This window comes from Macaca fascicularis, chromosome 11 (assembly GCF_037993035.2).
Source record: "Macaca fascicularis isolate 582-1 chromosome 11, T2T-MFA8v1.1".
NCBI lineage: Eukaryota > Metazoa > Chordata > Mammalia > Primates > Cercopithecidae > Macaca > Macaca fascicularis.
The window spans coordinates 81869942-81892844 of record NC_088385.1 but is presented as its reverse complement, the minus strand read 5'-3'; the positions used below and the strand labels follow the sequence as shown (position 1 = coordinate 81892844).

General features: G+C 33.1%; 1 protein-coding gene across 30 annotated transcripts in view; it reads left to right on the top strand.

The window, feature by feature from the left end:
- KCNC2 (potassium voltage-gated channel subfamily C member 2) overlaps positions 1 to 22903 on the top strand; it is a 269322-nt gene that overhangs the window by 142259 nt on the left and 104160 nt on the right. For 11 of the 30 annotated variants that reach the window (XM_005571560.5, XM_005571564.5, XM_065524574.2 and 8 more), the window contains 2 exons: positions 15801 to 16728; positions 18797 to 18961. The exons of 2 other annotated variants lie outside the window; for them this stretch is intronic. In XM_005571560.5, coding sequence (XP_005571617.1) covers positions 15801 to 16728; positions 18797 to 18961 — 1093 coding nt within the window. Of the gene's footprint in view, positions 1 to 15800; positions 16729 to 17129; positions 17234 to 18796; positions 18962 to 22903 lie in introns of all 30 variants that reach the window. 17 more of the 30 variants (XM_045365615.3, XM_065524578.2, XM_045365616.3 and 14 more) reach the window with 3 other exon arrangements.

Here is a 22903-nt window from a genome sequence, read left to right as displayed (position 1 = left end):
TTTGATATAATGATTTAAACATTATTTTACAGATCTAAAATTTCCTTTTCTACTAATTTGTTATTAATCACAGTTGGAATACATTTATTCAAAATATATTCAGTATATTTAAGGTAACAATTATCACATTTATTCAAAATATATTCAGTATATTTAAGGTAACAATTATCACTTTAAAACCACATCTTGTTAAATGTTGAAATTCTTTATTTATTTGTAATTAACTAGTAAGAACAAGAATATACAAATTCCAGGCTAAAAGTGTATTGGATCTCTTGAAATTAGTATTTAAATTTTGTTTATTAAAAACTGAATGGATTACTTAAGATGAAAGAAAACCTGGTTTAAGGTTAACCCATGAAATATATCTACATCATTCCAGTAGTAGGAAATTGCTATTCATCTCAGTAAAATTAACTGAAGTTAATTGATTTAGTTATTATCAAAATCTTTTATTTTTAAACGCAAATGATTTTTTTTTCAACTGAGCAGCAATTATAGCCAAAAGGTTTAAATTATCTAGGAAACTTTAACTTAGTCATAGATTGTGACATCCATTTAAACCAAATATATAAGTGACCTGCTGTATTTGAAATCCTTAATATTACTTCCAATGGTGCAAGGAGCACTTTGTATAGTTCAAGCTTTGAGTGTTTATAAAAAATATAAACTTTGAATATATTAGAAATGATATAGTAAAATTTGAGCAGAACATAACAAAACAAAAAGAAAGTTTTATTGTGACACTGTGAACATTGGATAACTATAAAAATAGTGCTAAATAAATGAAATAATCAGAAAATGATAAAGAAGACTGAAAAATGTTGCTATCATAAATTTAGGTTTTCTTTAATTATTCTACTTCTATAAGAGAAAATTTTAATAGACATATATTTGATATTTTGTCTCTCTAGGTGAAGTTTGGATAGTATATTTTACATTTTTTAATTGGTACAAATTGGATGGAAGCAATTCAAGTCATGAATGTAATTTTACTTAAGAAAGTCAAGGGAAGCCTGATCATATTGAATGCTGTCTTTAAGCAGTTTTAAAAATTAAAATTTTAGAGAAAACTAATAATAACTGACAATACTATAAATATTTGTAATGCAGTCGTATATTGCTTAACAACAGGGATAGGGTTTGAGAAATGCACCATTAGGTAACTTCATTGTTGTTATGTGTGAACACCCTAGAGTGTACTCACATAAACCTAGGTGGCATTGCCTACTACTCTTCTAGGCTATATGGTCTAGCCTAATCCTTTTCAGTTACAAACCTGTACAATATATTATTGTAGTGAATACTGTAGGCAATTGTAACACAATGATAAGTATTGTGTGTCTAGGGATATCTAAACATAGAAAAGGTATAGTTAAAAACATAGTTTTATAATCTCATGATACCACCATGGTGTATATGATCCGTTGTTGACTGAAATATCATTGTCCAGCACAGACTGTATTCTAATTACATTTATAAAAGTTATGAACATTTAACCCTAAGTTAAAAATCATGTTTATTAATTTCAAAGTGATGTTAAAATTAGATAAAACTGACATTTTATCTGAGGCACACCAATACACCAAATTACTACATACTCACTGCAGTTAGGGGTCTTTTGAAGAAACTGAATGAATAATTGTTGACTGTTTGATTGAGTCCCCACTGTGTGATTCATTGAATCCCAATGATTCTGTCTTGTGTTACCCTTGAAATCCATTTTTCAAGGATTGATAATCATATATATTTTTTATTTCTGTTTTTATAATGTTAATGCTAACTTATAAGGAAACCAAATTAGTAAATAAAGATTATAGATGGTCAAATAATAAAGAAATTCACTAATACTTGTTTCTCCTTCCACCTAGTTAGTTGCCTATATTATTTGGAGGAAATATAGTCACAGTTTCATAACTTTTATAGAAGTTTTGTGTAATCTTTATATAATTTTTTTGGTGCTATGCTACACACACATATATGTAGTTATATGTACACTCTAAAGTTTCAAATAAAGCATGCTAAAAGATTTTTCCTGAAGTAACAGTTGTAAATGTTATACTTTAATTGAGTTAAATTCACAAAATCCAAGTATTCAAAACAATAAAAAGAAAATATTTTCTGGTCAAATTTAAAGGTCAAAACAACATACTCGCATAAGAAATAAGCTTGGACATGGCATTTTTTGCATAATGCCTACTGTCATTTCAATGTCTACCTTTGAAAGCATCCATTCTTGTTAAAAACATTTGCCACTGCTGACAATTTCAGAACAAAAATTTAGGGAAGAAATTTAAATTTGTCTTCTAATAACAATACCAACAACTAATTAGACATGCAATTTTTGTTCTTCTGTATAATCCACGTGATTTAGAGAAATATTTATTCAGTCTTCCTACCACAATTATTGGACCCTGTGTACTTGCTGATCAACAGAATTCATTATACTCAGCCTTGTAACCCAAGGAAGTAAAAATTTGTAATTATTTAAAGAAAAACTAGAATACCGTATTAAAACAATCACATTGATATCAAGGACTTACATCATGAAAGACAGAAGGTGTTATAGGCAGGTGATAATATTTATCCATTATGTGGGGAGTTTTTGGCTTTAGAATTTTGTAGAGTCTAATAAGAGAGATTATAATAATATTTTATAGCAACTTAGAGTAGTGTAGCAAAGGAATAAAAGAATAAAGTAGCTAATAAAAAGTGTCTTAAAATATAACTTAATAGAGATTACATGACATATGTATAACTTTTGCTTTTCATTACTCATCTGTCTGGGAGGAGTCTGATTTTAGAAACAAAATCAATTTTCAAGCTCAATGAAAATCAGCATCTTTTCATTGTATTCTCATTTTTGTCATTTATAGCTAAGAAATCGTTTTTGTAACACCAACAAAGGGAAAATTACCTGATATTTTTGTGGTAAAGTTTTAAAATCATCCAAGTTAATGTGAATAATTTGTTGAGAAAAATAATAATTGATTGTGAAAGTTAACACATTAGCAAGGTAAGGAAGTGTTGGCATGCTTGAGCAGTCTTGCCTTTGCATCTTATTTTTCTCATCTGCTTCTCACTTGCCTAAACATGTTCATCAGAAATTATAAAAGGATTTGTCCTGTCTCTGGTTCATAAGCATATTTTGCTGCCAAAATGTCTAAGAAGAAACTTAAGAATCTCAAACATTTTATTGAGTTTACTACCAACATTGTCATTAACTGTTTATTGAATGAAGTATTTGAGGTAATGTAGTTCACAAAATGACAACCTATTGTCTGTCTTCTAGTAATTTCTGCCTATTTAGCTCTCCCCCACCATCACCCTCAGCACATTGCTAACATCACCAATCACTGCCCTGCTTCTCTCATTTCTGGACATTGAAAACCTATTTTATATGTAGAATAATGGCTTTGCTGGGGTGAGATAAGGCAGGCAGTTACTCTGGGAAGGCTAATAATTTGGCATTTGAATAAATTTTCAACCGACATGTTGAGTCTTGGATTGAATTAATCCAAGACTCAGCATGTGAGTTTAACATTTACCATTGAATCATATGTTGAGTATTGATTGATTATTATTGATTCAATCCAAGACTCAACATAGGAGTTGAACATTTTAATTCTGTTTAAAGGAAATTTTTACATTTGTAAAATGAAAATCAACAAATCATGTTGGTTGTACAATAGCTATTAAAGATCCTTATATGGCTGATTTGCTTAGTATCTCTCAAATTCACTCCTACCCAAACATAGCAAAACAAAAATGACAAAGCACGAAGCAGAATAAAAAAAAATGAAGTCTATATGTAATTCTGGCTCTTGCCTAATTGTTGAAATTTTAAAAAGATTAGGGTGATAAAAATAGGACATGAATAACATCTCAAAGAAAAATCTATAGCTATCTTTTTTTTCCAATTAACAAAGAGCTTTCAGCACATATTTCAAAAGAAATGTTTTGCTTTTAAGAATGTAGTCATTGAAGCTGTGGATGTCATTTTAGAAGATGATTTACTAACTGCATTTTTAAGATTCTACATGTGAAAACGAGGCACTTTGGATTTCCTTCTAAGTCAGCACTGTGCAAGCTCAAGAGAATATTAAATGTAGTATTTTCTAACCCTATTAAATATTTAATAGCTTTCCTTCTGTTGTTTCTATATCAAGGACAAGTCCTGTAAACCTTGACCTGAAAGCCCTAAAATGAGCTAAATAATCTATGAAAACAATCACTTAAAAAAATCTAGCTGAAAGATTTCAAAATCTGGGAAAGGAAGCACTCAGTTCATATTTGTCCATGCATGCAAGTTTCACAATTTTTCAGATACTTTAGTTCCAAACTGAATATTCACTTTATTCAAATAATAAACACATTTTTAAAGCCTGATACTTATTTGATTTCTCTTTGCTTGTGCAGAACCAGCATTTGGCTATTAAACTATTTATTTTATAAGGATCTTGAAAAAAACACTGTTTATAAAAATCTAGAAAGCAAATGAGAAATAAAAGCTAACTTCATTCTCCTGGCTTTATTGCTCTAGGAGTATTGATGACCAAAGTTTAACATGTATGCATGTTGTGTTTTCACGTATATGTATGCATAAAACACTATTTTATCAGTCTAGTTTTTCTTTTCTGAATCTTTCTGTCCAGTAGAGTTGAAGATTCTCGTTAAACAAAGGCCCATTCAGGGAAGACATATATGTTATGAAGAAGAGGGCTTTGACTCCAGTCTCTAAGCTTCAGTTTGCTTCTCTGTAAAATGAGGTAATAGAATCTACTATGTAATATGTTGTTAAGATTAAATAAAAAATAATTTTTAGGACAGATGAATTCACTGAATTTTATCTATTAGTATTATTATTACTATTGTTATATTTGGAAGAAAAGCAAACATTTTATTTTTTAGAGTTGCCACCTTCTCATGTCAAAGGTAGCATTGTTACTGGTATTTTGGGGGGAGCGGGTGGGGTGGTGGTGCCATCTCTGGCTCACTGCAAACTCTGCCTCCCAGGTTCAAGCCGTTCTCCTGCCTCAGCCTCCGGAGCAGCTGGGAGTACAGGCACCCGCCACCACGCCAGGCTCATTTTGTTTGTATTTTTAGTAGAGACGGGGTTTCACGGTGTTAGCCAGTATGGTCTCGATCTCCTGACCTCGTGATCCTCCCGCCTCGGCCTCCCAAAGTGCTGGGATTACAGGCGTGAGCCCCCACACCCAGCCTGCTACTGGTATCTTAAAGCTGTTTCTGATTTCTCTATTACCACTTATGTATCCTATAAAACTGTTATCAGTGGCATAGCCCTTAATTTCTTTCTTTCCTGATCCTTCTCAGAACAACAGGTAAACAGTTACATTTTTGAGAATAGAATTAGTTGAAAACAATTTGTAAAAGTCATGTAGTTATGATGGCTTCCTGATTAGTTATGAGTAGGAAAAGTCTATGAATTAGGAAGTTTTAGGGGTAGACTTCAGGAATATTTGATATTAGGACTCACTGTTAAGCCCTATAAAAATTATAAAGATTTGTGATGACCTCTATGGACAAAATTGATTTTACACCCTTATGATGCTGTGCTTTTGTGTGTGTGTGTGTGTGTACTTGTCACTTATACTTCTCAGCACTCAGTAGTTTGTTAGTCCCTTGAGATCTGGCTTTTTCCTATTTCTTTACTAAAACTGCTTCATCATAGGAAGCTAATAGTGGCCTGATTATTTCATCCAATAGACGTTTTATCTTCTCTGAATTCAGCATAAATTGCTGATCTCTCCACCTTGAAGCATTCTTTTTCCTTTACAGCTCTTACGGTACCCTACTCTTGTCACACAAGCTGACAATCTATTTTCTAATTTGTCTTAGTTTATATCTTTCTTCCTATTCCGTTTGTTGTTTTCATGAATCTTCTTAAAAATCCACTTGGGGAAAGTGGTGTAAATAAATAAACCAAGACTGAGTTAAACTTTATGTTTGGTATGGCCATAATCTTTGCCATTATCCCTTCTTAATGGTTACTAAGCAACAAATCAATGCCATTAACATAAAATACGAATAAAACTCTCTGTTACAAGCTTATTTTCTATCAAAGGAGAAGAAAATCAAATATTACAGAAATGAGGTAAGTGCTATATTAGAAAACTGCAAGGAAGTGGTTAATTTTGACTCAGATTTCAAGGATTTGTTAAAAGACCATGTACTGAGTTGAATTTTAACTACTTAGTAGTTATTTGCCAGTCTTACAAAGGAAAAAGATGAATTTTAGACAGAAGGAACTGCATGTGCAAAGTCATGAAATAGCCTGGTACATCCTAGGAGAGGTGATATTCATATTAGAAAAGGTAGGTAAGGACCACATAAGGGAATTCTCAAATAACATGTAAGGAAAATTGTATGTCCGGATGCAGTAGTGCATGCCTGTAATCCCAGCAGTTTGGGAGGCTGAGACAGGCAGACTGCTTGGGCCCAGGAGTTCAAGACCAGCCTGGGCAACATGGTGAAATCCCATCTCTATTTACAAAAAGTACAACAATTAGCCAGGTGTGGTGGCACATGCATGTAATCCCAGCAACTTGGGAGGCTGAGGTGGGAGAATTGCTTGAGCCCAGGAGATCAAGGCTGCGATGACCCATGATTGCACCACTGCACTCTAACGTGGGCAACAGAGAGAGACATTGTCTCAAAAAATAAAAATAAAGTTTTTGAAAGAACATTGCATATTATCTAGTAGTTGGGAGCCATTAAACTATTTTAAGCATGTGAGTGCCATAATCACATTTGTTCCCTTAAAAGAGTGCTTATTCCTAGTAATCCAAGAAAAAGTAATTAAAAGCATATTAAAAGCTAAGCTGCTAGCCCTGGGAATGAAGAGAAGGAAGACAAGAGGTATCTAGAGTCTGAAAGTCTACAGGATTCAGCAATTCAACAGATGCAGGTGTTGGGGAAGAAAAAGGAGTCTTGGTACCAATTTGGTTAATTGCTAAGTGGTGGTCCAAAAAAACAGAAATATATAATGGAGTAGAAAGGGCAGATTTGATCAACAAATTGGGCAAGTGCAAGTTGAAGCTCCTTTGAAAATTTCAACAAAATATATATAATAACTACTATTTTGATTGCCTTCATTGATTGAGATTGAAGAACTTTGTGTATTTGGGAATTACAATTATAAAACACCAAGAAAAGGCAGAGCTGGAGATGACATTTGGGTTATCATTGATGCTTTAATGGCAGGTGGTTACATGGAAGTAGATGAGATTACCAGATTTCAAGACATTCCAATATTTAAGCAATAGACCTAGATATTTCTGATTATTGTAGATCTCTGTGACTATTGTGAATTCCTTAGGGTAGAAGAATTCATATATTTAAAAAATTATTTACATAGTAAAAGCATAGTCATATTATTTTATAATCTAGTAAAGCAGCCAATTGTATTTAAGATTAACTTTGAGACTTTGTAATTTTGTATAGAATCACTAGTTTGTACTGTTAGTCATACATAAAAAAGCTAGGAGACACCTATTTTCCTGGACTGGGATATAACCAAGTGATATGAGCTAACATTTTAATGAAAAATAAATTGTGTAAAAGGAAAATTATTTGAAAGAGACAAAAATAAAATTAGAAGAGTGGCACTGTTTTACGTTTTTGCAAATCTCTTTCATATCTTGCTTAATAGACAATGGGTGATTTCTCATACCTGCTTCTGCATTCAATGTGTTGAGAGACCACATGTCATGTAGCCTATAGAGAACGCCACTGTAAACAAGTGAGACAATGAGAGTGAAAAAGGCAGGAAATATTTTAGTATTACTGCAAAACTATGCTTGACTATATGGACCCCAGAAAAGGCCTTGTGACTACTGGGTGTCCCTAGACCGTGATGTGAAAGCAGTTGATAAAGTTAACTTGTTAAGGCATGCAACACTAAAGCTCATTTTATTGTACTTCCAATTACACAGTCAATCAATCAATCTCTTATAGATTTTAAATATAGTTTCTTTGTTTCTCATAACCAAATTGCAATTCACACAGAATCTTTTAGTGTAAAATTGCCTCTGCTCTCTGGGAATAATTTGCAAGTACTTGTAAAAGTGCTCCTCAGACACAGGAGGAAGGGAGACTCTAGTGTCTGCTACCTATACATCTGAATAGGAACACCTGCTGGAGTGTACCAGAGTGGATTGGAGGGGTTCTGCCTAAGCCAATTAGCAAAGAGGAGCAGATGTCCAATAAACAAAGATCTTAAGGAAGAAAAAGTGCTACAGCTTTAACTTAATATGTAATATGGGGCTTCAATGGAACTACAGGTAGGTCTAACTCCCATAGCTGGATAGAACTTGGCTACCTGGGGATAATGTTACGGTTTTAGAAAAAAATTACTGAGCAAGGAGAATATGGACAACAAGAACAATAATATTTGAGACTGAGGTTTTGGGGACCCTTTGATTTACAGGTACCTGGACTAACAAAGGTGGTACTGCATGGTAGACAGACATTGGTGGCACTCCGTAAGATGTGCTTTAACTGTGGTGCCATAGTGCTAAAAGAAACAGACTTTTCTGAATCAGAACATCTCTTCGGCAGGTGTTTGTAAATTAGCTACCTTCCTTCACCTCCATCACTTTTTGTTAAGTAAAAACAAATATTTTAGGATAATTTATTTTGCAACATGATTGTTGACCTCAAGAAAGACATATTGGGACTCATAGCAGATAAAGCTTAATAATGTGACTCTATAACCCTAGATGGTGGTAGAGAAGTTCATATCATTCCAAGACAAATTAATCATTTAAAAATAAATTTATATTAAATACATTAAAGATAAAATATTAGGGGAATTTTAAATAATTGGAATTTTGAAATTACAATTCTGGTTTATGTCATGAAATTGCTATATATCACCAGTTATTCTTAAGAGTGCAAAGTGTAAAATTTTTCTTCAGTGTAATGAAACAATTATAAAAAATATTTTTATAAAATACAGTAACTACATACTTTAAATTTCATCCTGAGACTTAAGAAAGCAAAATGATACTATGTATTCACAGTTGATGACTTTTAATTCTGGTTACCTAATTTTGTACACTGTAATTTGTTGTGGTAATACCAATAATACATCAAGCCTTTCTTTCTTGTATCCCATAAAATTACATTTTTGTGTGAATGGATAGGCCATGACTCTAAACAAACAATTCCAATTTCGATTAAATCAATCTGTGTCCTCAAAATAAAAACAACGGAGGAAGGATTGTATATTTACATTGGATAAGGATATAAAGAAAACATGGTAGAAGATATTTATCAGGGACCACATATGTCTCAGTGGTCAATAGTAACTTTGGGCATTTTTTTTTTTTTTATTTTAGGAGTGAATACTATATTGTTTTATACCTATTTCTATACCAATCTTTATAATATATACATGTTTATGTATAATCTGTATTTAAATTTAATATTTATTTATACATAGAAACATTTTATGTGGATATAGGAATAAAAATCTATAACATGTCTGATATACACACACATTTATATATAGACACTTGAAGTTTAATCTTTTTTACTGAGTTCCAAGCTTGGTAATTGTGTATGGTGGTTTCATTGAAAGGCCAGCTTTCTTCAATCTAATTCAATACCATAAATGTGGTAATGTTTTTGAATCTATTTTTAAATGGTAAAACTTAGATAAAGAAAAATTGATTTTATCAGCAGCCTCAGAAGAAACTGAATTAATTCTCAGCTCTGCATAGAACCAGCAGACAGTGGGCCCTACTTGTTCCTACTTGATTGGCCTTTAAGGATAGACTTACCAATGAAAGAGATTTTTTTTCTCTCTCTAGAGACCAGAGTTCTATGAACAAAAAAACTTGTTAATTATGGCAAAATTGGTGTATAAGACATGAATATATACAAAATTAAGACCATCATCTATGTTTATGGTGCTGTAGAAAAGAAAAATTAAAAACTTCCAATTTATATGTTCTACGGGTTAATAATATCAACTTAATGGTCATTCAGAATAATCAGGCTTAACCTTCTCTTGGTTATTACTTATTTTGAATTTTGTTTTAAAACCTGGAATACATGATTGAAGTTTTTTGTAGAGAATTTTAACTTTTCAGACATTTATGGAATGAATTCGGATTTCGCGCTAGCAATACCTCTGCTTAATGCCACTCTTACACCTAGCTATAACCACTCCTAAAAATATAGTGTTTCTGTTAATTTGCTTTATTACTTGTATGTAATGAGAAAAAAATGAGATTATACTCTGCATATTGTTGTTCTGCAGTCATGTGTTTTTAACTTAACATGATTCCTTGGAGATTATTCCAGATAAGTACATGTTGCAGTATCTAATTCCTTGGAATGCTCTATTACAGACATACCATCAGTTCAGAGACAGACATTTTTATTTTTTAATTATAAATAATGCTTCCTTGAATATCATTCTATGTGTCTATCCTTGTACTTTAATGTAAAATTTTTTACAGTAAATTTCTAAAAGTGGACATTTTGGATCACGGGATTACATGAACTTCTGATACTTAAACATTTAAAATTCTTTCACTTCTTTAGTCTTTATTTTCTTATTTAAGAAAGAAAAGCAACATGAGCATAATAGGAATGAAGTATTCCCATTTGGAAAGATAATGTCCTTAGATTACAAACTAAAACTAATGCAACTTATGTAAAATTATATAAATGGAAATTCCTTAGTATTATATTTTAGGTAGCTTATTTTCATGATTTTCCCATAATGTTAATTTTCAAATATTAAATTATCTCTCTGCCTTTAATTTACAAAATAGAGGTGAGCTTTATTTTTTTAAGTTTTTTATCCTTTATATTTTATAGCATAGGCTGATTTTTCTTTTGTGAATAATAGGAGGATGAAGTAACTTTCAAAAGACAGATTCTGTGTTGGCTCCAATGGAATTTTTGCATACCAAAGCAACAGAATTTCATAATTTATTCTTTTACTAATTTCACAACAGGGACTGAAGACCTACTTCTTGCTTTAAGTCATGGTCCTGGGGATAGAATGTTTAAGTCTCTCTGAGCGACTTGTGGATATGTGGAATTATTAACAAAAGTATGTGAAAATTGCTGCAATATTAATGATCCTGGACTAGAGTAGCACAGAGAAAGGACACAGTCTAGTCCACAGTCTTGAAAAAGTGAATAAGCATATGTGAATATGTTATAGAGCTCAATTTCACTCATTTTAATGATAACAAGAAAGAGAAAATCAGGAAAATAAAAATATACCCCACTTTTCGTCACTTTCTCTCTGCCTATTATACATACCTAGAAATTTGCTTAAATATTTGCATTGAGGTAGATTGACATGAGACCCTCCATGGAGATCCTGGACTATGAAGACTTCCGACCCATGGTCACTGATGTGAAAAAAATAAGAGTCCTGGGCACTCTCTGTAATTAAATACATGGACATGACTAATGAAGAAAAATGTGCCTACTGATTATACTCACAGGCCAATATTTTAACAGTATTTTTATTCTGAAACTGCCTGGAATTATGCATCAGATCTGTACAATCAGTTGACATGAAACACCTTGTCTGGAGAGCTTCCTAACATTTTAATTATTCAACATGCCTAATTTTATTTTTAATTAATGTCTGGAGGAGTTTTTGGTCTTATCACAGGGGAAAGACAGAGAGATGGCAGTGTGATTCTCTTCCCCATTTTCTTGCTAAGACACAAGCTCCATTAAGAGAATGAATGGAAGGTGCTATTGGTGACATTTAGACCAATAAGCCAGTTCAATTTGCTTTTTAAATTTGGCTTTTTTTTTTTTTGCTTCAATATTCCTTTTTCATTGTTTGATTTATATTACTTGCCTTTTATTCATATCATTTTAATTCCCACTGGAATGTGGTCTATCTTATTCAGTTCCTCATTTGTTCTTTCATTAATTCTTCCACGCTTTTATCTATCCTGCCATGCACAGTACTAACAACGGTGCAAGCACCAAGAAATACAAAAAATGAATATGATATCAGTCCAGTCCTTAAAGATTTCTCAGTTCAGTGAAGGAAAAAGAAACAAATAAAATATCTTCACCTCGATTTCTTTCCTTTTTACTTTCTTTTTCTGAATGTTATTCAGTCTAACCTCATATTTACCTACTTAAGCTCTACTCAGTGAGCCAGAAACAAAAGAAAACATTTTTTATATCCAAAGAGCTTAGAATTAAGTTCAGATAAAGTGCACCAAGCCTTTGCTAATGCAACCCAAGTATTTGCCTCTGGATAATTTCGAGTTCTCAACGCTGCTGGGTCACCCATTCGTTTGATACTTGAACTAAATTGCTAACAAACTGAGTTCCTGTTCCTTCCATGGGAAGCTCTGTAAGCTCTATGCCTTCCCAGTATCTCCAAGAATTTTCATGGGGGCTACATTTCCCCTTATTATCTGTTATTCTTATTTTTATGACTCTTCTATGTTTCTTATACCTACTACGTATCCCACCTCCCATGGTTGACTTCTCCCTCTTTTTGTCCTCTACTGGCCCAATACCTTCATTCCTTGAAACAGAATCAACATCAAGCTCTTTTTATAAAATAGCCTTTTGCTGAAAGCAAAACAGAAAAAGCATCATCTTAAAATTTAATATTCTCCATTGCTATTCTCAAGTTCTGCTACTGAACCTGTGAAGGGATTTCTCATTTGGTGGACATCACATTTTCAGCTCTTCCTCCTTCTCTTTAGAGAATTTTTCATTTTCCCCGCTTCAGAATTCAACCTCAATTTCCAAATTTCTATTATGTTATTGTCAAGCATACTTTTGTTCTGTCTCAGAATCCTAAGATTATTATCCTAAGATTAGAATCCAGACTGTGACTAGTGTTTTTAGCTTTCATAAATAAAAACATTGCCTCTCTGGCTGTTTTTTTTTTTGAGACAGAGTCTCTCTCTATTGCCCAGGCTGGAGTGTAGTGGCACAATCTTAGCTCACTGCAACCTTTGCCTCCTGGGTTCAAGTGATTCTCCTGCCTCAGTACTTGAGAAAGTAGCTGGGATTACAGGCATGCACCACCACGCCCAGCTAATTTTTGTATTTTTAGTAGTGACGGGGTTTCATCATGTTGGCCAAGATGGTCTTGAACTCCTGACCTCAAGTGACCTGTCCACCTCAGCCTCCCAAACTGCTGAGATTACAGATGAGAGTCACCACCCCTGGCCTCTCTGGTTGTTTTTAAAGCAAAATAATAAGCTACCTCTGAGATGAATGTTGTCTTTTTCTCAGAATGCCAAAGTTGTTTTCTTTTTCAAATATTCTTTTATTTTCCTCTTAGAGTAAAAATATTACTATATACATTTTATATATGTTATATATAACATAAATAATTATTTCATTGTATAAATTATGTAATATATTATAGTAAAATATTACTATAATAGGGAAATAAAAAGAATATTTGAAAATGGAATCAACTTTGGTATGACACTGGCAAATTTGCAAAGTACTTAAAAGCTAAAGATATACAGAGTTATAAAAAATAGCAAAGTAGAATAATACAAAATCATGATGTGGTTCTTTAAATATTGCCAATAAAAATAAACACAAATACCAAATGACAAGCAACTTTTGGTTTTCAAAGTTTTGTGTCTTAGAACTGTTTATAGGCTGTTCACATGTTTTATTTATGCACAAGAATTTGCATAGAAACCAAAATTTTGTCAAAATACACACAAATACACACACACCGACGAACATCTCATTACTAAGGAGGTAGTGAGCTATTAAGGCTTTAGGAAGATTCTTTTGAGTCTATAAATGCCTGAAATGCTTGAGTCTAAGGTAGGGATGGTGAAAAGTAGTTGAGGGGTGGGAGTCAGTAGGTACATATTGGCAGGACTCTAATGACAAAAGATTTTAGGTGGAATAAGAAAGAAACATGACGCCTAAATCTATAGATAAAATTGGGATTAGATTAATAAGTAATTTATGAATCGAGGATAACTGATTCTTCCTCTGAAAGGTTATCTTTGAATGTGTACATAGGATCTTAATGATACTGTTACAACAAATGATTGATTAAAAAAGAATAGTACATTTACTTATACAAAGCGAAAACTGAATGACAAAAGAATGCTATTATCTCATAAAACATCTGGGAAAGCTAATGGTCAGATCACATTGCCAAAACTTAGAGCACTTGGAAAATGTGCATGAGAGAGCAAGTCAAAGCCGTGAAAATGACCTGCCTTAGAATACTATACAGCTGATGTACTAACTGGCACACTGTAGAAGAAGTTCCATAATTTGAGGTGGCTCTTTAGGGCAGATAGCTGCAGTCCTAAGATATTTTAGTCCCTTTGTATACCCTTTACATTTTGGCATATTATCAACCAGGTAAAAAGGGTGGCGGTTTCAATCTCTTCTTTAACTGTCTCAGCTCTTCCCAATGGCATGCTTGAGGACTAGATGTTACGGGCAACTTTGGATTTGGATACACTCTATTATAATTTTCAAGAAAGAACCTCCCTCCACTTGACTGACAGCTTCCTTCTCCTGAAAGACTCTTTTGTTTAGACATTTAAGGAAGAGTCTATTGGTGTTCATTTAGCATGCTAAACCTGAGGTGTTATCACAGAGTACTAGTGATCTCTAGCACTGCTGACTGCAACAGTGCCATTCATTCAAACAACTGGATTTCAAAATTTCAGATCTTTAATATTACGAAGTATGTGATCCCAGCCTAAATAAATGGTTTTCAGCACATTTGTATTCTGCATTTGAGAGTTTGGTAAGTGAGAGGAAGAGAATCTGGAGCTAAACTTGTCAGGTTAGTGACTCAGGCTTATCATTTTGTAGTTTATGACCATGGAAAAGTAGTTTAAACTTTCTGTCCTGATATCGCTGAACTGTAAAATGGAGTAGGAGTAGTGCTGTTATGAGGATTGATGTAAGTTAATGATGTAAATTACTTTCAACAGTATATGGTACTACTAAGAACTATATGGGTGCTTTTTCTTACTATTCTGTATTGGTAGGTGTGTGTGTGTAGTCATGTATTATTGGCTGAAGAAATGAATTGAATTTAAGAAAACCCTTTCAACTTTATAGTATGTTACTCTAACACTTTGAGATCCATTTTCAAGAGAGGAAGATATTTCATTTAAATTGCTACTTTACTGGGTTTTTCTCCTTTCAGTCTTATTTATTCTTCCTCCCTAGATTTGCACTTTTGGACAAGTCTCCACCTGAAGTTGATGTAATTTGCATGGCAGCATGTATTGCAAAGATTGTTTTGTTTTCATGCCGACACCGTATGATATCCAGAACATTATATATATGAATATAAATCTACAGCTAAATTTGGGTAGTTTCCAAATTTCTATCAGTGTGTCATGCACCTAATATTTAAAGGTTTAAAACTTGATCTTATGCGTAAAGATTTCTAGGATCATAAACTGTTGTCTAAATTTCTCTTTTGTTTTGGTGTGTTTTCAATTGCAATTCCTTGCAGTGATTTTCGTGTTCTCTTTACAGGTTATATTTTCTTATACAAAAAACCTCAATAAATTATATTCCAACATAAAGCAAAACTTTGTATCTATAAGTTGAAAACAGAACCTGAAATACATTACCCATACACTCTAATTAATGTTACATACATGTATCTTCTTTTTCTTAGGTCATATCCAAGTGAAACCTCTAAATATACTGTTGTTCCTTCTTATTTACAGGAATTATTGCTTTTAGATTTGAATCAACATATATTATGATTCAGATCACTGTGGGTTTTTTTATTTCTTTTTCTTCTACAGTTTATTGCTTTTGCTTCTTTATTCTTCATCCTGGTTTCAATTACAACTTTTTGCCTGGAAACACATGAAGCTTTCAATATTGTTAAAAACAAGACAGAACCAGTCATCAATGGCACAAGTGTTGTTCTACAGTATGAAATTGAAACGGATCCTGCCTTGACGTATGTAGAAGGAGTGTGTGTGGTGTGGTTTACATTTGAATTTTTAGTCCGTATTGTTTTTTCACCCAATAAACTTGAATTCATCAAAAATCTCTTGAATATCATTGACTTTGTGGCCATCCTACCTTTCTACTTAGAGGTGGGACTCAGTGGGCTGTCATCCAAAGCTGCTAAAGATGTACTTGGCTTCCTCAGGGTGGTAAGGTTTGTGAGGATCCTGAGAATTTTCAAGCTCACCCGCCATTTTGTAGGTCTGAGGGTGCTTGGACATACTCTTCGAGCTAGTACTAATGAATTTTTGCTGCTGATAATTTTCCTGGCTCTAGGAGTTTTGATATTTGCTACCATGATCTACTATGCCGAGAGAGTGGGAGCTCAACCTAACGACCCTTCAGCTAGTGAACACACACAGTTCAAAAACATTCCCATTGGGTTCTGGTGGGCTGTAGTGACCATGACTACCCTGGGTTATGGGGATATGTACCCCCAAACATGGTCAGGCATGCTGGTGGGAGCCCTGTGTGCTCTGGCTGGAGTGCTGACAATAGCCATGCCAGTGCCTGTCATTGTCAACAATTTTGGAATGTACTACTCCTTGGCAATGGCAAAGCAGAAACTTCCAAGGAAAAGAAAGAAGCACATCCCTCCTGCTCCTCAGGCAAGCTCACCTACTTTTTGCAAGACAGAATTAAATATGGCCTGCAATAGTACACAGAGTGACACGTGTCTGGGCAAAGACAATCGACTTCTGGAACATAACAGATCAGGTAAGGCAGGACTTCAAATGCATGTTATTAAATGCTTTATAGACCAGTATGTTCCTTAGACAGAAGGCAGTCATTCTCATTTTCTGCACATGTTCATGAGTTTTCAGCCCTAACCCCTTCACAAAATGTGTGTTTGCATCAGGCTTACAGATAGCTAGACGGTAGCATTTTCTAAATGAACCCCAAGTAGAATACTGCATAGCTGGTCTATAGAGTTTTCCTGCTTTAGTGGGAATGCCCTTTGCTGATGGTGCCAATATTTTCTTTTGCCTGTTTGTTGCTTTTGTGCCAATGTTTCTTTGTTTCCCTGCACGATGTGATGGTATGATATTGACCATTTTTCATCTTTCATCTTCAAAATGTTGATCTCCATATCGTTTGGCTTGGTGTGTTTGTCTCAGTTTTACCTCTGCCACATGGTGCCATGCATCTCAACCTAATTCACAAGAAGCAGTTATTTAAGAAGAATGGATGCTTACATTTCAAAGGCCTAAACTCCAAACAGGTGATATGGAAGATAACCTTTTTGATAACAAAGCTCTTCCCTAGTAATATCCTGGAGGATTGATAAAATTTTCATTGTTCTTAAATTAAGTAGGGTATCTCATTATAACCCCTTTGATGAGGGTCGATGACATGTAATATAATTAACCCTCCATTTTTCAAGGAATAGATGATCTTCTTTGGCCACTCAATGGCAAAGTTGAATTTCTCAGTGGAATTCCTTTTTAGACACAATGTATTGGGTTCTGCTCTCTCTCAGAACTGAATTTTGAATGATTTACTGCTTGAGATTAGCTGAATCTCTACTCTTCCCCATTGCTGTAGACAATGTAGAGTTGATTGACTAGAAATTGACATTCAGCTGCCAAAGTCATAGTAGTGTCACCTCTTGTCTACTGTCTGGTACAGGTAAAATATTTTGCAGATTAAACAATTTAATTAACTTTTACCCTACTATGAAAATTTAGGGTTTATCGATTCCCCATAACTTAGATATATTTTATTTTTTCTTATAGAAAAATGACATGATGATTTTATGTGAATAGTTTTGCATAATTTAGAAGTAACATCAACTAAGAAAGCAAACAAACTAACACAAAGGGAGGCATCATTTTCATAAGTCCCTCTTTAGCTTCTAGAGGTAAATGGAAAAAACAATGTGACTGGAGGTGAAGTTTGTAAGTGTTTATAAGTTTCATTCACAGTCCTTATGCTTATTTAGTAGATGGCTATGCAAATTCTGCTAACATATATCTAAAAACTGTTAAGAATGTATTTATGAAAGGTAGAGTTTAGTTGGTGTTGCTGCTGTCATCAAACTATTCTCAAGTATCTATGCAGAGCCCTTAAGAAGGGCATGGGAAAAGAGCCCTTAAGAAGGGCACTATCATCCCAGGTAAACAATGAAATAACAAACTAGTATCTAGGCTAATAGGATGTGAAAGTCTTTGGCAAGGATACAGAAGTAAACAGATACTCATTTCAAGGACATTTGGAGAAGTTGGCCTTGTTCCACTGCATGCTCAAAAATATTTTGCCGCTTCCAAATAGAGTACCTGGACACGGAGTTTGTGTGCTTTGGAATAATTTTTATTAAGAGTTTGGGACACAATACCTTCAGAAATTAATAAAAGCATGTCTTTTAAATAACCACAAAGGCAAAATGTACTTAAGAGATTTTCTTAAATAGGTTCCATTTTAAAATATTCCTATTCAGAGTAAATAGATAACATGTCAAAAATTGTAAGACAATAATCTATGTGCTTTTTCATTATCACACTTACTTTGAGTTCATATTAGTTGTGTTAAAGGCAATTTCTTATTAGATAAAATCCAAAATGGAATTAAAATCTCCCAAATAACATTTCTACTCTTTTCAATACATTTCCATTTTGCTCCATGTAATTTTTCGTGAAGAGTGATAAAAATTCTTTTTCTTATTGTGATGTGATTCTTGTGTTTTGTATATCGAGTGACTGGACTACCAGCATTCTGTGTAAACTCTTTGTACTGTCTCATTTCCTCATTCATCACTGTCTGTCAATGGGCATGGTGCTGTGACCAGTGTTATCAGGTGACGACAGTACAGGAAGTGAGCCGCCACTATCACCCCCAGAAAGGCTCCCCATCAGACGCTCTAGTACCAGAGACAAAAACAGAAGAGGGGAAACATGTTTCCTACTGACGACAGGTGATTACACGTGTGCTTCTGATGGAGGGATCAGGAAAGGTAGGCATGCATTTAATCAGATCATAACAGGTGACTTAGCAATAAACTGTTGTAAATACATGGAGTAATGTAAAATGCTCATTCATCATTTTCTAGGAAAGACTGCGTGCGGTGCTCTTTTCCTCTCTCCATTACATCTTCTCTCCTTAGACACTTGTTAAAATACATAATAACCTATGTGATTGTCATATCCGAAAGGCATCTCATCCCTTTTTCTCTCTCCTTTGGTTTGCCATTTTTCTATGGGCAGAATTGGAATGGAATATGTAAATATTAAATCACTTATCCAATTACTTTAATATAATGTACTCAGCAGTCATTAAAAGTTATCTTTTTCACTACAGCAAATAAAACTCACTAATTGGCTCTGCACATATTTGATGAGTAATTTATGACTATAAAACAATTGTAAGTTTTTTTTTTTTTCTCAAAGTAAAGCATAAAACATTCTCTAATGTCTCTTATCCAGTACATGGGTAGTTTTGCCAGTGGTTTATCTGAGGGTCTCAAGGTTGCAAAGGCCCATGATCCTTAGTCATATGGAACAGTATATGTAATCACTTCAAAGCCTACTTGTGTAATCACAAAATGCACTTACAGAATTTTCTTCATGACGAATAATAAAAAAATCTGTTTATTACTATTTTTCAACAGACATGAACTGTGCCTGACACCTAGAAGATAATAAATCTTGGTTGAATGAATAAAAATTATGGGTCGAGCATCTTTGTTAAAAGAGTATAATAGAATATTGAAGCTCCCACTTATCATGTGGGTCCTTTTTCCTTGATTGTACCACTGTCTAAACTATTCCCAAAAAAGTTTTTTATTCCCTTTTGGTAAACTTTACAACCGTAGGACAATTGGGATCTTTTCCTCCCCTTTAAGAATAGTCTTGTGATGATTATAACCCACTTTTGTCAAAAGGGGTATGCTTTATTATTAGCTTCTACTTTGACAATTCCAGTTGCTTTATTGCCACAGTAATTTTTCCTCTGTTGACAGAATAGGGAAAGAACTCTAATAATGTCTTATGGTAATTGATTGAATTTGAATAAAAATCCACTTTAAAACTTTCATATTAGCACTACTGCATTTAAATAATACTGTGCTTAGTTGCTATTCATCGGAGTTTCTCCCTATTGAATTATTTACCATTTAAGGCTCAAATATTTATTTTGTGATTCTCTTTTTCTTTGAAATATTTTATTGCCCATGTTGTACTTCTCTTAATTTCTTTTGATCACTTTAGATTTTTCTTCTTTGCTTCTATGCCTTTGAGACTTAAAAGAGAAGACAAAGGACTCTTGTTCCTTCCATGAATAATATTTTAAATACTTCTCCATTCCAATTACTTCCATTGTTTGCATCTATTTCTTGCACCAAAATGTATTTCAATCCTCTCAATAGATTTATTTGGTTGTTTACTGTTCTACATTAAATATGTGCTAGAAAAATCTTTAAACATATTTTGAAGACAGTGAATACACTATCATAGTATTCGAGCAAAATATATGTACATATGTTAAGTAATCATATCAAACTAATATTTTATATAGAACATGCTGTTCTAAGTGCATTGAATATCTTAAATCACTGTACACAATGTATATACATGTTAAATTTACTTACATTTTAGAGCAGCATTCAATGAGATTATCACATGCAATATTTATACTAAGATTATGTGTTTAAAGAACTCTCTAGAATGTTTTTCTTCTATGTTAGACAATATTTTGAGTTTTAAACTAACAAAGAAAATCATGAACAAGAAAAGGCTTTGCAAGTTATAAGGCACTATCCAAATACAAAATTTTACTATAAATTGCAAAGTTTTGCAAGCAAAGCAATTAATAAGATATTTAGTTTGCATGTAAAATGTATACATGCAATCTTATTTCACAAATACAAATTATTTTTTGTTAGTGAGAACATCTTTGAAAATTTATTCATGAGCTTTTTACTGTTTGTCATTTCTTATCATAATCAACTCTTTTTCATTCTTGCTTAAGTAGTTTATAGCTATATGTTTTTTCCTGCTAAGTATGGTAGTACTTCTGGCTAACTTCACTTAATCTTTTCAGTTGGTCATCTTATCATATCTATCACAAATGTATTCATTTCTTTTCCTGTTTCTCTTTATGTAGGTTATAGATTTCTGCTGTTACTTCTATTCATTTATTTTCTATATAATCCTTTCATTTATCCCTCAAGTTGGTATCTCTGCTGATTTGATTTTAATATTTAAAAATTCTTCTCTCTATAAGTGAAAATAAATTACTGGATTCCCACTGAATTATTTTTCTAGCTAAAAATATGAATGTAATTGGGCATATATTAAGAAATCTTTAAGGATTCTCTAAAAGAGTAAACTCTCAATACTTAGAATGCATGTTTTTTCCTTTAGGAAAGCATATCACATAAACTAAAACATGCTCGTGAATAGCACATGAGTAGGTAGTTTCAGTATTGCCACAGATAAGCACATGCACTTAAGAATTATTTGGAATGAATGCTGTGTATCTAGATGTTAGTTCAAAATCAGTTCAACAGTGTTTATTATCATGAATTATATTTTCAGCCATTCCACTAAAACCTTGATTAAGCAAAATTTTATCAAATTTTTAAATCATAAATGAACGTGTAGAAAAAAAAATATTTATAGGAATAATATATAATTTTACTAATAAATACTTGTTACTAAATTAGAAAGGAAGACTTTTCAAATAGACATTGAAATTGTAGTCATTAAAAATATAGGACCTATAAACAGAATAGAATATTTATAGTAAAACTATAATTCAGAAAGATAACATTTAGAATGGCAACCAAGTTTTACATATTACTGGCATGAACACTATAAAACTGCCAAAGAGAATTTTACCTTTCTGGGGATCCTGTAGGAGCAAGGAGATTGTAGAGAACAGAGTTGTAAATCTGTATGATGATGTTTAATTATTAACAGCCCATTTAGTTCATGCATATTCACCACTTTGCCTTTAATCAAAGTCAATCAATGTTTATCGTCTAATTTACAATTTTAGGTTATACAGTCAACTTCAGTGGCACAGGATAATTTTTTTCTACAATTCCCAAAGTTATATTTTCAGTCACTTTTCAGAAGACCAGTAATAACTAACCCTCCGTGCATGTGAAAATTTATATTTAGGGACTAACAAAACATTGGCCCATAATTATTTGATTAGCAGAGACTATGTGCTAGAGAACATTTGTCATAGTTAATGGATGGTATAAATTTCTATCTGCAAAATCTCAAAGAAAGCAACTAGTCTGCTGAAAGTTAATGTGTGTGCATGTTGTGAGGGGAGGGGAATGTTCATCATTTTCTTTTCTTATCCAATCCAGCTTCACCCCATAAGACAGCTTTACCCCATAAGAGGGGTATTGCTGTGATCCGCACCCATTGTCTATCTTGGCCTCTCATACATAAAATAATCAGATACATCACTTTTTCTCTTCCAATGAAAAGAGGAAAGTTATCCATGACTTCTCTGGAATTTCCATGAAAAGATTCAATTAAAGAGGAATAGCTGAAAGGTACATAAAGAAAAACAATGGACCCATTTTTTTTTTTTCTCACACACTCATCAAGTACACCAAGGTCTGATTAGAACCCAAAGAGTAAGTCATATATTGTAAGGGAGACAAGTAGTCCACTAGAATCGTATCTACTTGCTCAATTTTGGTTGCCAAAAAAGAATTTCATTTTCCTGTTCTGTAACAGTTTTTCCAGAAAGCTGTCAGAACATTCATCTCAAATCTTTGTAGTATGACTACTTTTTTAGTCAATAGTTGCCCTGCTTTAAGACATTTCACTTCAAAATTTATACTAGGTGCTTTCCACCTCGTTTAACTGTCTCTAAAATTTTGTAATAAAAAATACTACAATATACAAATATTTCCAAAGGTGACTTTGATAGG